The 17813-nt window shown below is 35.7% G+C and overlaps 1 protein-coding gene across 1 annotated transcript in view; it reads left to right on the top strand.

Annotated features, from left to right (window-relative positions):
* LOC149777155 (nucleolar complex protein 4 homolog) overlaps nucleotides 1-17813 on the top strand; it is a 50177-nt gene that overhangs the window by 25018 nt on the left and 7346 nt on the right. Inside the window, exons 8-11 of the mRNA XM_089941852.1 lie at nucleotides 2538-2649; nucleotides 4473-4533; nucleotides 6932-7042; nucleotides 14660-14823. Of these exons, the coding sequence (XP_089797978.1) occupies nucleotides 2538-2649; nucleotides 4473-4533; nucleotides 6932-7042; nucleotides 14660-14823 (448 nt within the window). The remainder of the gene's footprint in view (nucleotides 1-2537; nucleotides 2650-4472; nucleotides 4534-6931; nucleotides 7043-14659; nucleotides 14824-17813) is intronic.

Genomic DNA, 17813 nt, shown 5'->3' with positions numbered 1-17813 from the left:
TATCAGGACATGATATTTCCAGACCTGCCAACCCTTACAATTTTGCTGTAAGTCTTGCAAAAATGACCCTTAAAATAAGGACTTACGGAATAAAAGCAAAAACTACGGGAAAATTATTGTTTCAAAAAAATCCAGATGATTGGTTCAGCCATGTTTGATTTGGATTGGGGTTTCATATTACAATTAGTGGAGTTAGTCAGGGAACCAGGCTGACTTTACAGCAGTACTTCAGACGCTTTAAACTGCACATATTTTTCATGCAAAGCGGCAACATGATCAAACTGTTTTGATCATAGAACTTTTTTCCCAGCAAGTGATGCATGTTGAAGACGAAATGGAAAATAAGCCTCTTAAAAAGTGTTAATAATCATTACAGAAGAATAAATAGGAATATTCAGATTCTTGTGAATAAAATCTGGAAGGGACATTAGTACATTTATTGGACATCAGATGTCAGTTTGAGTATGTCTCGTGGCAGGAAATATGATTTGAATAATTGTTCATCCTTGTTTTATTTAATCCAGTTTTCATCTTAGAATTAGTGAAATTAGTCAGGGAACCAGACTAACATTCCAGCAGCACCCCAGATTGTTTAAAATGCAGGAACATTATTACATTTATTGGACATCGGATGTCAGTTTGAGTATGTCTCATGGCAGGAAATATGATTGCCATTATCATGTGCAATGGAAAACATTTCCAAGAATTATGTCGAGTTGAGAAATAGCAACAAGCCATTGACCTGCATAGGGATTGGAACTGAAGTTGGTGCAACTGTACTAGTGGTAAATAAGGTCTGCGTGTATTTTACAAACTTTTCAGTTGAACATAATGTTTACCATCGCTGCATGTTTCAAATACGAAACTTTTAAACATGTTTTCCAGCTTTACAATAGCAATTTATGATATTTTGTTACACCTTACTTGAAAATTGGTCAAACTTGTGGCAAAAAATTAACTGCTTTACTGAGATAATGTCATCAGGGTTGGCAGGCCTGTATTTCAGTATACCTTTTTGAAACTTTACCTAACTTATGGACAAATGTACACTGTCTTACTGAGGAGGTTTAGTTGTGGTTGCTAGGTCTGTAACTAGTTCCCTTGTGAGCATTGCAACTTTTGAGCTACAGAAGATATTTACATAAAACTTCAGCTCTACATCATGACTAGTCAGTGCTTCATAACACTCATGCTGCTGTACCTTCAAGTCAAGGCCACAAGAAAAGAAAACATACTCCATGGCATGTTTGCATGTCTGGGTTATAATATTTGAACCACAGAAGATTTTTCATGAAATGAGACTTAAATGTATACCATGGTAGTATGTTGCATATTACAGTCATGACCCCAACTAAAATTCAAGGTCACAACGACTTGGTGACCTGTTTTCTTGACAAGGCTGTAACTTTTGAAACATGGAAGATATTTTCATAACACTTCCCAGATATAAATAATTAAACTTCTTGCAAAATGATAACAAATGTTACGAAGATGACCTCTCCGGTGGCCTGGTGGTTAGAGCATCTGCCCCAGATGCGGGAAATCGTGGGTTCAAACCCCAGCCGAGTCATACCAGAGACTTCTAAAAATGGTACTAAATGCAGCCTTGCTAGGTGCTCAGCATTAAGAGGTTAGTGTTAGGACTGATCGGCCAGGTGTCAGAACAATGTGACTGGGTGGGACATCATGCTACATGTCTGTGGCTTGATGCCCCAGTGATAGACATCACTTTAAACAACCACACTACAGACATCATAGTGATATGACTGGAAAATTGTTAAAGCTACATTAAAAATCTAAATCACACGCACACACACACACACAAAGATAACAGTTTCATCTGCCATTTGCACAACTGTTTATAAATATCTAGTCATGCATTGTAAGAAGCCTATTGTTCCAAGGTCAGTGGTCATGGTCACTGACTGAGAAAAAGAAAAATGGCATCTGAATAATGATGCTAGTTACCTGGACCAGACTGTGTTGATGGCTTGCACTTGCAGTAATGGGGTCGATAAAACTATTAAGTTTGTGGTCAAACTGTCAATGGCCAGGGTTACTGAGACAGAGAAGAACCAGTTTTAGCAAAAGAGTATCTACTTTCAGAACTATTAAACACAGAGTGAGTATATATTATATTGGGGTTTTTTTTGCATTATAAATGATAAGTAGGATGAACTTGCCACAATATTCTTCCGAAACCTATTATTATAATAAAATAGTACACACTAATAATGAACATAAAAAACCAATTTATTACACACTAATAATTATCATAAATAGTTAGTATTACACACTAATAATCATCATAAAAACAAGTATTACACAGTAACAGTCATCATTAAAAGACGAGACTAAAAGCTAGGTAGAATTGGACTAGTTCTGCAGGACTTTTCTCTTGATTATATTTAGTAGTCAACATTTTACCTCATTCACCTCTGCTACTTACCAAAACCAATAATAAAGTATTCTTGGTGCTTTTTTAAGTTAACACTGGCATAAGATAATTTTATGATTTTGTTTTTATCCTCTGACAGCTTTCACCCAGTTTGTACAAGAGGGTATTGGTCATACTACATGATAAAGTGATACCCTTCATGACCAGTCCTCTCATGCTGAGTGATTTTCTCACAGATTCCTTTAATGTTGGTAAGTACAAGTATGAAATCATGTCCAGAGAAACTTTTAATCAGCCAAGTCAAGAGACATAACAAATTTTCTCGTATTCACATATTTGTTGGATGGTGTTTTTCAGTGGGACACTTGTGCGTTATTTTTCTGTCCTACCATGTGGCTAATATACTACTTTTCATAACATCATCAAAATGTAATTCTGACTTCTGTTGGTGCATTATTACTGACTTCTTTTATATGACTTCATGTCATTAATAACATCATGATGGTCACCTACCATATATACTTGCATATAAGCCCATTCGTGTTTAAGCCGGTATAAACACTAAAAAGTGCATGACCCGCATATAAGCTCACCCACAACTCCGAGGCATCTCAAGATGCACGAGGTAAGTTCTAAATGCGTTTATTTAGGCAAACTTATATTTTAGAAAACATTACATGTATACTTAAGTAATTTATTTAATTTTCTGTTTTCTTATTGTTTCTGCCTAATTTAGATTTGTGTATAATTTGATCGAACAATGACAAGAATTTATCAATTGGAAGTTGCTGCAACACTACCTCTCCCATTTGACTCGATTTTTTGTTTATGCATTATTATATTGGACATTTTATATAAGTGCACCAGTAATTGCGTTTTTACTTTGCTTTGAAATTGTAAATACCTAACTCATTAAAATATAATCCCTGTATGACAACACAATGAAGAACAATATGGTTCGATTCAGTGCTCACTGAACCTATTTACATAATGGTACCACCGCATGTACATTGTAGGTTTGATTACATGCTGAATTAAGAACATCCCTTGGAGTCAAATCATGGGGACCATTGCGTTAAGCTTTAATGTTATCTCCAAAATACAGTAATGAAGTTTCAGAAATAATGCTTCAAAATTATGCTAATACCATAAAAGCTGAGTTGTTGTTTGCTTTGATCTAAGTTACCTTACAACATACCTGTCAACTTTGATGCCGGGAGGAAAGAAATACCTCCAGATTTTTGGTGTCGCTATATGCCTACCTCAGACCTGCTAACTCTTACAATTTTGCTTTAAGTTTTATGAAAAGTACCCTTAAAATACAGACTTAAACAGCATACTGGCAAAAACTACCCAAAAAAATGATCATTGCCAAAACATCTGGGTCTGTGCAGTTTGCAGACGACTCAACTTAAAAGCAAGTACATGTAGTACTTGTAATTATGTTTGAAAATTGAAAATAAGTTGGAGATACAAGTACTACAGGTCTGCTTGCAATTAAAAATGAAATTTTCAATAGAATTGGATTTTACCAATGTACCTATTCAGAATAATACAAAAGTACATGGGTGAAAGGAAAAGCTCGTGTTGAAAAATCATGAGAAGGAATGTTTGTGACTGAGTTTGAATGTTATCTTGTTGTAGGCAGGATTGTCCATTGTTAAATATTTACTTTTATTTTCTTGTATGGACTAAGGTGGGATAGCATCATAGTCCAGCACATGTAGTTGTATATGCGCTTACAGGTTGCAACCAACTGCAGACTTTGTACACTAAGATATGCTGTCACATAACATGCTGGCAGATCTGGGTCTGTACAGTTTGTTAGGAGTAACCAGTAGAACAAGAATGTGATTTCAGATCAGGGTCTCTGTATTTCTCAATTGGACCGAATATATTAAGCTTTCAAACAGTAAATCTTATGTTTTTAATTTTTGGGAAAGATGGGGTGTGTGCAAAAGATTTGTACCAGATAATACACACCATAGGTGTGAGATCATTGTTAAATGTAAACTTCTGAATTGTTAACAATGTACTTGTGTTTTTACAAGAGTTTACATTTATCTTTGTACAGGTGGAGCTATCAGCTTGCTGGCTCTCAATGGTCTCTTTGTGCTGGTCCATAAATACAACCTGTAAGTCCTCCAACTGGTAAAAACTCTCTCTCTCTCTCTCTCTCTCTGTTTTCCCCCATCCATCTGGCACCCCTCCATCCATCTGTCTGTCCATCCATACATCCGTTAGATTCAAGTCCTATCCAGCTGCTGTGGGCAAGTCACTTGACTCCCACTGCCCTGTAAGCTACAGCACTTTTGATGGGATTTAACTCTGCTCTAAGCCAGAAGAATTTATGAGATGGCCTTTTGTCTGTTGTCAAATGTCTATTCGTCTTTCTGTTAGTACAAGTTTGTTATCACTTACTCTTGAACATGTAGGATTGTCATGAAACTTTACACTTGCATTAATTCCAGCATCAAGTCGGTCCTAAATGAACCTCATGTTGCTCAGACATCCAATATCGCCACCACATTGGCCATCATTAAAATCGACCCATCCTTGATGGTTTTCATATCAAATGGAGTTTTCACAAAAAGTCTTCTGCTGATGTCTGGTTAGTTCTGAATGAAAATGGTGCCTATAAAATTTCCATTATCATTGCCACAGCAGCTGTTTCTGCTCCTGAAGTATGGAATTTTCACCAGAAGACTTCTTATGATGCATGTTGAATCAAAATGAAAATTGTACCTTGTCATTTAATATGGCCACCATGGTGGTTAGCTTGAAAATCTATGGATGGTCGTAGTCTTATCAGCATATGGTATTTACTAAATGTCAAGTTAATCCTAAATGAAATTAGAGCTGGTCTGTCATTAAATATGGCCACCACAGTCTGCATCTTGAAAATCTTGTACTTGCTGATCCTCCTGAATGGAAAATCATGTCAGCATGGGGAATTTCACCAGAAGATTTTGTATTGTGCAAAGTTTGTTTTACGTAAACATTATGCTGGTCTTATATCAAATATTTCCACCACAGTGGCCATTATGAAAGTCTGGTTGTTTCATTTAGATAGAAAGTCATATTGACATTGGATTTTCACTAGAAGACTTCTGATGTCTAATTAGTACTATTTAAAATCCAGTATGGCCACCATGGCAGCCATTTTGAAAATTTCCTTATTACTTCTACTAAGGTAGCACTCTATAGTTAGTATGTACTTCTTAATAAAATGCACGTTGGAGATAATATCAGCATACTTCTATGCTACTTTGAAATTTTTCTACATGTGGTCGTTATGAAAACAGTACTGTATAAAGCAGACCGCTGATAAAGTGACTGCTCACATGGGCTCTAAGCCTAAACTAGTCCAGCATACACTAACTTTAGCAGTTATTAAATTTGAGAAAATGAATTTTGCCAGATTAGACAGTGCCAGCTTCTAAAAGTGCAATGAATAAAGTATATAAAAATTACTGATGATTATTGGCTCATCTTTTTTCTTCTTCCAATTTATCTTTGAAGTCAAGGAAATGAAAATGACCACACAGTGCTACCAGTCTTTTGCAGTGTGCATGTCTGGAGTGAGGCCAAGCTATATACTCTATAACCCAAATTACACCCATGAATCAAGATATACAAGGTCTGTTTTACCACTCCTGTGTCCTAGTGGTTAGAGTGTCTGCCTCGGATGGGGGGAGGTCACAGGTTCGAACCCCAGTCGAGTCATACCAAAGATTTATAAAAATGGTACCAACAGCTGCTTCACTAGGTACGCAGCATTAAGAGGTTAGTGTTAGAACTGATGGGCCTGGTGGCAAGATAATGTGATTGGGTGGAACATGTTGCTACATGTCTGTGGCATGATGCCCCACTGCTAGACATCATTATAAACTGCCACACTGCAGACATTTTAGCAGTATGACTGATTTTTTTATAAAGCTATGTTAAAAAATCCAAATCACACACACACACTTCTGAATCAAAATAATGCAGATATCCAGTATGGCCACCATGAGAAACTTGCTGTCACTACTCCTCCAGAATAGGTATCAACATGAGGTTTTCACCAAAAACGATTCTTATGATGTCAAGTTGGTCCGAATGAAAATGGTGACATTCAGATATCCAAAATGGCTGCCACAAGGAACATATTGATAATCTTGTAACTAATTCTCTGGAATTGATGGTTATATTGGTAGTTGGTTTTTGCCTAAAGTCTTCTAATGGTATCTGGTTTGTCCTAAATGTAAACAATACAAACCTTCTATCTAGTATTGGCTGCCACAGCAACTGATTTGAACTCAAATCACTCAGGAGTATCAGAAATGGTTTCAACACTCGGCAATTAAAAGATGAAATGATCTTATGTTGAATTCCAGAGAAATTTTTTTGTAGACAATGGAACATCAGGCCTTTTATTATTTCGTTGTTGTCTTAGTTGTTAATGATATTAAAATGATAGTTATTGTTATTGTTGTTGTACTTGTCATCATTTTGATCGTCCATATTATTATTGATATTATTATTATTCAGAGAGTACCCAGACTTCTTCAAAAAGCTGTATTCTCTACTGGAACCTTCCATTTTCCATGTGAAGTACCGTGCCCGATTCTTCTTCCTGACTGACCTCTTCTTAACTTCTACGTAAGTAACAGAAACACACACACACAGCTGCTTTTACTGCACATTATGTTAGCTAGCTTTTGTCGAGTTAGTACAGAAGTTTAATTTTAGTTTCTACTCTATCCCCACTATGTTTTAAATGATTTTTCTTTTTTGCTACAAAGTAACAACTTTGCAAAAAATTATGATAATGGTGGTCACCTGGAGCAGTTTTGAATGCTCTCAGAGTTGAAAATATTTGGCTGGGGCCTTCAGACTCCTGGACTCCCTGATCGGGGGGTACTGCCCCATGAAACCCTACTGGAGGAGTGCCCACAGACCCACCTTTATAATTTTAGTTTTTTGGGTTTTTTTTTACATGGTTGTTTGACATCTTCGTTAACATCCAAGCCATCATAAGATAATAATGACATTTGACTATGAGGTTGACTGTGCGGTCAAATTGTTTGTGCATATGGCATTGTTTATGACATCATCTGGGGGCAGTTGTGCAAAATTATATTTAGCAGTGAAGCTGACCCTGGGTGTCGGTTTGTGCTGAAAGTGATATTGTTCATTATATCATATGGGGAGTGTTGAACATAAAACACAGTACCAGTAAATTTTGATGGTAAAATTTCAATAATAATCAGTCAAGATTCATATGACCATATACTGTGTTGTTTTGTGCAGGAGAACCAGTTATCATTCACATATGGTTTACAATCTCTCTTTAGAGTAATACCTGAGGTATAGGTAGGATGCTCAGCATTGCCTCCTCCTATTACCTATTCTCCCAACTTTAATATGATCAGGGATGTATTTGAAGAAGATATGAAATTTGTATGTGAATTTTGTTTCTATGAGAATGCTCACTTGATCACATTAGCATCCTCTATTTTTGTCGCTCAGTTTAAGAAATTAGTGGCAAGAGTTATTACCCTTGTCTGTTTGAAATAGGTTTTAAAAAAAACAACAGATTTGTGTCTTTTTAACAGGAGTGGATTTGGAAGGTAGCAGGCTTATATCCCTAACATTATTGTGATTGGATAAGTATTTTCGGAGGAACACAATGTTCTTGAAAATACACTTTCATCTGTTACCACTTGAATTTTGTCTACTTCCTGCTCTCAAGAGCTTAGTTCCAGCATCTGTATATCTATCAGTCCAGAAAGACCAATCATTGTATAAACATTTACATGGTCTGGTCAAGCGGATGACTTGCTGCATAGTTAATAAATTCAGCTACTGGACCCAAGTTAGACTTTTCTTTTCATAGCATTGACTGCCATCAAATTTCAGTAAAGCATTCCACTCAATACATATGCCAGTGTTTCACACAGAAGTACCAGCTGTTTGCAGAAATGTAACAGACCAGTGAATGTTGAAACCCTTAATGATAATAATGATGATAATGTCTTTATTTAAAGATCATTAACTTGATTGGTTAAATACAACAAAAAAGGAGTAGCCGAGTGGTCTAAAGTGCTCTCCATTACGGATCACTGCCATCTCACCTCTGTCTGCGTGGGTTTAAGTCTCGTATTCAGCCTATGTGGATATGTGAGAAAGCTTGCCAGTAGCTTCTCGTGGGTGGGTGGTTCTTTCCAGGGGTTTTCCCGGGTTCTTCCTCCACATTAATACTGGCTGCCATGTATAGCCTATCGTGCGCTGAAAAATTGTGTTAAACCCTACAACAACAACAACAACAAAAAGAAAGAAAAGTGTGTGTGTGTGTGTGTGTGTAGTGATCAATTTACAGCTCACAGAAAGAGATGTGTTGCTATCCTCTTCCACCAACCTGAAAGAACACCACAAGGCCACACTTATATCACAGCCATTGTCTTCAATCCTACTCTTTAATGGTATTGTGGAGGAATTACACAGACTGGTCACAAAGGAGACAAATCTACCTCAGGTCCAGTGTCGGAGACCTCGGCAGTCATTTCAGAGTAGGGATTAGAAGAACAGATAGGGGAAATGGGGAAACACTTCTTGTCATGTGCCCCCTACAGTATTATTTCTAACACCGAAGGACAATTTAAATTTAGGTAGCTCCAAGCCCCCTAGTTAGCAATGCCAATTGTCTAAGGGTAAAAAAGACTCAAGGTGAAAGGTATAAAAATTTAGTAAAATATCCACGTATTCAACTATATCATAGCCAATTTTTCAACTATAATTCTTTCTACAAATACAACAATGACCTATTCCATTGCCAGTTACTATCCTGATGTGAAATTATGGTCTTAAGAGAGTGTGTTTCCCTTCAGTGTTGATTCTGTTACTCATCTGTCTGCCTCTCATTTCTCTCCTTTGGAACTTCTGGTACCTTCAACTCCGTGCTCTCCTTGCACTTTTGGAACTCTCTTCCACGCTGCCTTCCAGTACCATGCCTCCACGCACACTGCTTGCGTCACAATAGACCTCCCACATGTCCTCTTTCTGTCCAATTGTCAGGCATCAGCTCTCGCTCCCACCCAGAAATCTTCCTGATGAATTAGAAGGGATGTATAACCTGGTCTCTTTGATCTAATCTCAGGAGAATTAACCACACATCACAGACCTTTCATCAGAATCATGGAGAATAAATTATCAGGTCAACTCACACACTCACATCTAACTATTCCATACACGCTTGGTTCTACAATAATTGTGCTATAACAAAAACAATATTATCAACGACTTCTGATACATGTATACACATCCGTAAATGTTAACTTCTCAATATAGTAAACTTGAATCATTAACAACAATCGTACACATTTCCTACCCTACGAATTATAAACGGCACATAAAATATACAAATACCTAATTATATGTGCACAAGTCCAACACTGACTAACTCTGCATAATTCATTATATATATATATATACCGCTCCCTCGATAACTCGCACCCTGATAACTTGCGAACCCGCTTATAACGCGGTGTCCGGCGTGGATCCCGTTTTTTTTTAAAGAAAATATTTTTAAAAAATGAAGAAAATCATGATCAGAACTGGTGAATGAAACCTTGATATATCGCCCGTTTTATCGTCGAAAATGGCGGTTAGTGCCCGAAAAGTTAGAATCAACATCGTGAAATTTTCAGGTTTTAATAAGGAATCACATATCTTGTTAGATTTTATCGGAAAAAATATTTTCTCAGTTCACTGTAAATAATAATACTGTATATGTATACGGCGAAACAGCGATCAATGAATTATAGTAAATGCTAACAGGTGGCAACACTGAATGAAATGAACACTAATTAAATATGTCTTATCAGGGGAAATTAGTGTTTTAATCTTTTCATTGTGTTGCAGTGTAAGCAGTATAATCGTTGCATGTTCTCTTCTATTCAAACATGAAAAGAGTCAATTGACCATCACATCGATGCCCGCGAGCACATCTGTAAGAACCTAATTAAGTGCCGGCTACGTTTTGATCGACGACTTGGGGAAGTGTTTGTTGCATTGTAAAAATCAATTAAAATAGACATGCTTTGTTTTATCACGTTAAGTTGGTCTTTTGTATCAAATCAGGTAAAAGACGTACAAAAATACAAAAGTTCAAAGGAATGCAAATCCTACATGCATAAACTCTTGTGGTCAATATCGTGTCTCAACATCAGTCAATTTAATTGGACCAATCGAACATGGTTTCAAATAGTATGTACTTATTGTCATTAAAGTATATATTAATCAGTAATTTATCCTAATTATTTGTAAATGTGATCATGGACAGCAAGGGAATCAAGCGAAAAGCGTACTCGGTGAATGAAAAGCTTACTGTCATAGAGAGGGTTCGTAATGGTGAATCAAGATCAAAAGTTTGTAGTGAACTTAAACTTGCCGAGTCGACACTCAGAGGTTGGCTCAAGGATGAACAGAAATTTCGGGATTATTTGCATGAAGTTGATTCTGAAGATGGATTTAAACGGAAATGGGCACGCACTGCAAACGACACAGAATTAGATGATGCTGTGTACACCTGGTTCACACAGCAACGTGAACAAGGTGTTCCGATTTCGGTAACAATTCTCAAGGCCCAGGCAGAGAAAATGGCCAAAACTATGGATACTGATTCAGATTTCATGTCAAGCCATGGATGGCTTTGGAGATTCCAGCGCCGACATGGAATAAAACAAAATTCGTTGTCGGGAGAGATACGCTCAGCAAATCAGGCGGCCGCATCTAGTTATCCCAACCACCTCAGAGAGATACTGACCCGTGATGGATATACAGACAACCAAGTTTATAATTGTGATGAGGCTGGTCTATGCTATCGGATGATGCCAGACAAAACTCTAGCTACCAGAGATGATACACACAAAAAGGAGGGTTTCAAGTTGAACAAAGAGAGATTAACACTTTTGATTTGTGTTAACAAAACTGGCACACATAAAATGAAACCATTATGTGTTGGCAAATACAAGTCTCCCCGTTGTTTTAATGACATGAATATGGACACCCTTCCATTTGTATACAGAAATAGTGGAAATGCATGGATGACTGCAACAATATTTACGATCCAGGGGCTTAGAGGAAAAAGCTCTACTGCTATTAGACAATTGCCCAGCAAATGTTGTCGTATTCTTGCGTATTTGTATTTAAATATTATTTTTTTTTTACATGTCTGACGTTTAGACCCATTAAATTCATGGTTGGTAATGGTTTATCTTTGTGAATTTATTTTTTTACATTTTACTCTATCTATCTATATACCTATCTATCTATCTATCTAGTGATATCAGATTTGTTTTTTTTAGAGCAACACAAGTTTCGACGTCGTTTTTCGATATGAATGTCATCTTTTTTGATAAAAGAAATCTTGATTTATTTTGAACAAACAATAAAACTAGAATGTATCCAAATCAATACACAAAGCAGTGACGTAACACAGAATGTGCTTAGCGATACACATCTTAAGAGTACTGATACCTCGTGGAATAATGTTTGTTTTTACGATCTTTTCAAGATACTTTATCCAGAAATTAAAGGTAATTTATAAAGAAAAACGAACAACACCTTTATAAAGAAATATTTATTCACAGTTATTTTCAGCACGATTATAAAACGAGTATTTAACAATGCAAACCCCCCCCCCCTTTCGCCTCTCTCTGTCGATCTCCATCTCTTTATTAGTTTTTTTTATAGGTCCCTTGGTAACTTGCGCCCTCGCTTATAGTGCGGTCGATGTTTTTGGACCCCGTTGTGCGCGAGTTATCGAGGGAGCGGTGTGTGTGTGTATATATATATATATATATATATATTAACAAAGCATATACAAGTTCTAACACAATTCACAAATAAATTCAGTCATGCATTACATTGCAATTTAGTAAATTGCACAATCCAACAACATACATTTAATCTTGCATGTTAATAGTTTGCTAAACATTGAAGATTCCATTTCTAAAAAATAAAATGTAACATAATAATGCACCCTTGTGTGGAGAGTAATGCAGATTTAGATGAAGATATGCTACCCGAGAAGCCTTTTGTTCCAAATCCAAACTTGAATTTCACAAGAATTCCTTCCCGCCATTTTTGAGTGCACAACTTATGCTCCTGGAGTATATCCAATGGCTCTCAGCTTTGTTGCGATCTTCCACTTTAAAGATTCACATTTTTCAGAAAGAATGTAGACGAAATAACATCTTGATTGTGTGGGAAACTCAGCCATAAATTTGAATCTCTCTTTTCCGATTGGCTACGGACCAGTCTCTTTGACCTGCCATTGTTTGTGCCCTTGATGTGAATTGTAACGCTTATATTTTAATATTACATGAAACTTTTAAGCTCACAATAGAAAGTCTTCAGCTATATCTACTTATTCATAGTTGCAAATGTTTATAAACTCGCGAATTCTATGCCAGTTACCATTTTTACATCTGTGTCATGATTTTTCTATTTCTGAAGGTATGTCCATAGCTCATGCCCTTGAAATAAATGCCATGTGACATAAGACTGGAACGTGACAATTGGGCCAATATGTATAATTCAATCCTTTATGATGTCCTATTAATATTTGCGTCTAATGTTTTTCATTTCTTTTACGTACATATGAACTGAAATAAAACAATGATGACAAAAATATCAAAGAAAACAAAAGCATGCATTTTTAAGAAAAAATTATTTCAAACTTATTGATAAAATTACAAGTTCTGTAAGATTCTTTTCAATGCTAATAAATAACAAAAAGTTTTCCCTTAGATCTAAATATTTCAGTGAAGAATTTCATTTTGTATTGATGCACATTTGATTAATTTTTCTTAACATGATAAAAGAAATGCATGTTAGAGTAACCAAGATTTTGCATTGCCTTTGCCATCCCAGAAATATCTGTCTAGGGTTTCCTGATAATGAAACAGGTTCAGTAAACCAACATGCAAACAGCTGTCCTGACTTGAACACCTAACACTTGCTCAATGGGCCTAAACCTTGAGGTAAAAATGGCATTTGTTGAATTTCCATTGTGCTTTTGTTTTCTATTTGAATTGCACTAATAGGTATTTACATTTTATTTTGTTGAATGTTTCCTAATCAGTACTTATTGTAGCTATCAGTGAAAGGTATTGATCCAATAAATGACATAAAGATCTCAAAATGAGTGTATGAGGTCAAGAGAAACATGGCACACGTACCAAGAACAAGCACCAAGTTAGGATGGTTGACAGTATAATTTCATACATGTTGTAATTCTGCCATGTAATATATAGATTACAATTTTTTATGCCCAAATTACGCTTTCTTGCTATTTTATAATAGCAATAATTACACTTAAATTTCTTGGGGGGTTGGCATGTGTGGCCGTAGCTGATCTGCAGAATAGCTAGTGGCTGGACTTGGGGAAATGTGACTAATTAACGTCAATCCTTCTTTGATATGACTTCAGGGCACCAGGGTTCTGTCGATTTTTGTATGTAAACTCTGGTGATTGTTCAGCAGATAAACAATCCCTGGTTTTGTTTCAGCAGTGTTTAAATTGGTGACAACATGCACATAAATTGTGAAAGTAATCAAAGTTTTCTCAGTTTGAGTTGGACAATATTATCACGTCATCATTATGCCAAAATAATAATAATAATAATAACAATAATAATAATAAATAATAACTGCTACTTCACTGTATGTAATTAAGCCCTAGGCACTACATTATGAGAAGACCTTTTTTCAGAAGGGTATACAAGTACTTTGACTTGCAAAAATGAGTCTGCAAATTCTATTTTCCTTTTCTGGGAAACAGACTTGCAATGAAAATTACACTAATGCTAACAAAAAGCAAAAAAATTGATGAAAATGAGAACACAAGTGAAGACATTAAACAGAACTCAAACTTGGAATGCATATTTAATGCTGACTCTCTCAACTAAAGTGAAGGATGCTAATAAAAATGGCAGCAGAGCTGTGATTGGGAGAACTTGTGAGAACAGTGGTGGAAGCAGTTCTCAAGGTTTAAAAAGTGGAATCAGATGGCACATTAAAAACACATTTGGAGTGGTGTAAGGTTGCTGGAATGCAGAATCCTATTGCCAGAAATGGATATACCAGTTGCTGTCAGCCTTGAGCAATAACATCTAAACTGGATCATATATATTGTTAAAAACTACTTAGTGATTTACCAGGGGAACACTTGGTGCCTCAGCTTTTATAGCAATCATCTAATTTTCATTACAGCCATTTACCTGCATATCTGGTAGCAGCTTTTGCCAAGAAGATTGCCCGAATCTCGCTGACTGCCCCTCCTTCTGGTGTCCTGGTCGCCATGCCTTTAGTTTACAACCTTATCAACAGGCATCCCAACTGCAAGAGCCTCATTCACAGGGCAGATGGATGCACAGGTGTTGTCCTTAGTTTTGCTTGATCTTTTCTTTTGCAGATTGCAGGGTGTGAGTATTTTTTATTGTGGCAAATGCAGAAGTAGCATCAACAATGTCATGGTTTTTGTTTGACCTTCTTAAAGGTCACATAACATGCATGATAACACTGTTTATGTGCTGGACATTGTAATATTACTGAACACGTGTTGCTGTTTACTTGAGCATTACAGCTACATTGCTGTTATAAAGGATATTTATGCATTACAGCTTCATTGCTATAATTAAAGATTTTTATAATATGTATCTCCAGGCATTTATAACTGTACTGCTAAACTTTTTGAAATGTAAAAGGAAATGAATACAAAACTTATAATTTTGAGGGGAAAAAACGCCTTTGGTCCGCCCTAATCTGTGTTGGCATGCAGGTAAAGTATATTTTGTTTTAATCTCAAGTACTCTTGGGATATTTTCTGGGTTCTTGTGTCAAAGGTAAGCCTATTACAGTACTTGCTAAATAATAGTAATTGTTTCCAATTTGTATCGGGAATTTGCAGCTAAAATACATCTTCATGTTTCAAAGTGAATTTTGTTTGCTTTTTTTAAAGTGTAAAATGTAAAATTTTGATTGTAATTTGTTTTTGTATTTAGAGTCAAGAGGTTGCTGTGTACTTGGGGTGGGGGTGGCGTAATAGTACAAAACAAAGAAAACTCGGGACTCAAAAAAGAATTTGATCTTGAAAGGATTACAGTATACTAAGAGTTCAGTTGTGAGGAGTTTCACTGTAGCTAAAACTCCATATCACGACTTGAAAAATCCTAAATTTATAAAATTAACCAGAATTAAGATTTTACAATGAAATTGCATGAAAATAACATTCTTTTTTGTATTTATTCTTGTAGGAGTCAATATTAATATTTAGTAGGGTTTATCTTCCCTTAGTTCTTAAATTTTGAACCTGTATATTTTTAACTTAATATTAAATGATAGGATTGTGCTGATGTGTTGTTAAACCCTATACATACCTACACACAATCGATGGATCTTGAATTTGCTCTATTTGCCTGTCATTGATCATAAGTTGTCTCAAATATCATTAAATTAAATTGTCATTGATTTCCTTAGCCATTAGAATGTCTAATAATGACCATAACAAAGTCAGTTTCAAAGGTGGTTAGGTTTACGCATTGTTTGTTTTGGACAATTAGTGCAGTAGTTGCCCACTAAGCTTTGCTTCAGCCCAGCTGCTTGAGGGCTATACCAGTTACACCTGATTGAACTGGCAAGTTGATTTATTAGTGAACATTAGCGCAGTAAATTTCAGAGGTTGACGTCTAAGTAAAGATATTTCTCTGCTAGTTACCATCCTGCGATTAAAAAAAAGGTGAAAAAACCACCTATAATTGAACAGTTGCCCAAATATCTGGACTATAGATTTTATGATAATCAATAATGTGCCATTGTGTAAGGACAGATCACACATTTAGAACAAAATATGTGTAGTCTAGGCCTGATGAAAAAGATGTCTCTAGTAAGAACAGTTATCCTGTTCCAGCACATGTTTGAGGAAATAAAACTTTACTATTGTACTTGATCAGAAATGATTTTTTATGTAAATGTCTGCTTCTTGTCAAAAATTACATTTTTACAACAGTAGAGTGGCATAAAATTTTGTCGTGTGAAATTTGCAGTATAGTTTTCTGAAAGAAAAATCGTTTTTAAAAGAAATATTTTGATAGAAGTGTAGTACAGAAGGATACTGCTAAAAGTTAAGCAAAAGCTAATCTAGGACAAAAAACTTTACACATTTTGTGGGTCATTTAGTAATTCTCTTATTTGTTGAAACTTTTTATACATCCTTTGAATGTTTTTAGAACAATTTTCACAAGTATCTGGTTACCATGTTTACACAACATTTTTTAAAAATGTCAACCATCAGAATTTCAAGATCACTGATATATACATATACATCACTCCCTCGATAACTCACGCCCTGATAACTCACGAAACCGCTTATAATGCGGGGTCAGGCATGGATCCCATTATTCAACTAGAAACTACCCACAAAAATTGATCCATGTTTGTTGAACTTGAAGAAAATCACGATCCAGATTGGTAACAGAAACTTTTATGCATCATTCATTTTATCATTTACAATGGTAGATTGAACCTGGAAGTTTTAATCAACATTTTCAGATATCAAATTTAAAAATAGGTCATACATTTTTGTAGATTTTCTTTCCAAACGACATTCCTAATTCACCGCAATTAACGATATGTATGGAAATTTCGATCAATGAAAATGTCACTTATCCCGAGTGGAGGCAGGACTTTAATAAATACAAATTAAATAATATTTTATCTATTGAAATTTGTGTTATAGTTCTATCTTTTAGTTCCTTTTAAGTGTAATCATCGTAAATGCAATGTGTCCTCTTGTAATTAAACATAAAATGCGTCAATCTACCGTAACAGCTATGTCCACGAGCGTTTCTCTGAGAACCTAATTAAGTGCCAACCGTGTTTTGATAACTTACTTCTGGAAGTATTTGTTGTATTGTTGCACTGGATTAAAAGTTGGCCTCCTTTGTATTATCACGTTAATTATGGCTTTTGAATCAATAATGGATGTGGAATAAAAGAAAAGTTAAAAGGCACGAAAATCCTACATGCTTAAAAGTTAGCGGCCCCGGTCATATGTCAGGTGAGCTCACTTCATTTGGTCAATCAGACACTTATAAATGTTATTGTGTATGTAACATAAACTACCTTAAATTAACAGACTCTTTAATAACTGTGATCAAATATAAAAGGCAGCCAAGCAAAATGAATACTTCGTAAAATAAAGAGCTTGATTTCACAGATACGGACCATTGTGGACAAGTGAGTTTCAGAGAATTCTTGAACTGGCACTTAGAGATATCCTCATAGATGATAAGAAGTTTCATTATTACTTCTAATGAAATCATGACATCAATACTGTACTAATTGAACAATACAAAAATGGAGTTTT

Source organism: Sinohyriopsis cumingii, chromosome 18 (assembly GCF_028554795.1).
Source record: "Sinohyriopsis cumingii isolate HCF-2022 chromosome 18, ASM2855479v2, whole genome shotgun sequence".
Taxonomy (NCBI): domain Eukaryota; kingdom Metazoa; phylum Mollusca; class Bivalvia; order Unionida; family Unionidae; genus Sinohyriopsis; species Sinohyriopsis cumingii.
Note: the sequence above shows the minus strand (reverse complement) of the source record. Positions and strands in the feature narration are given on the sequence as shown.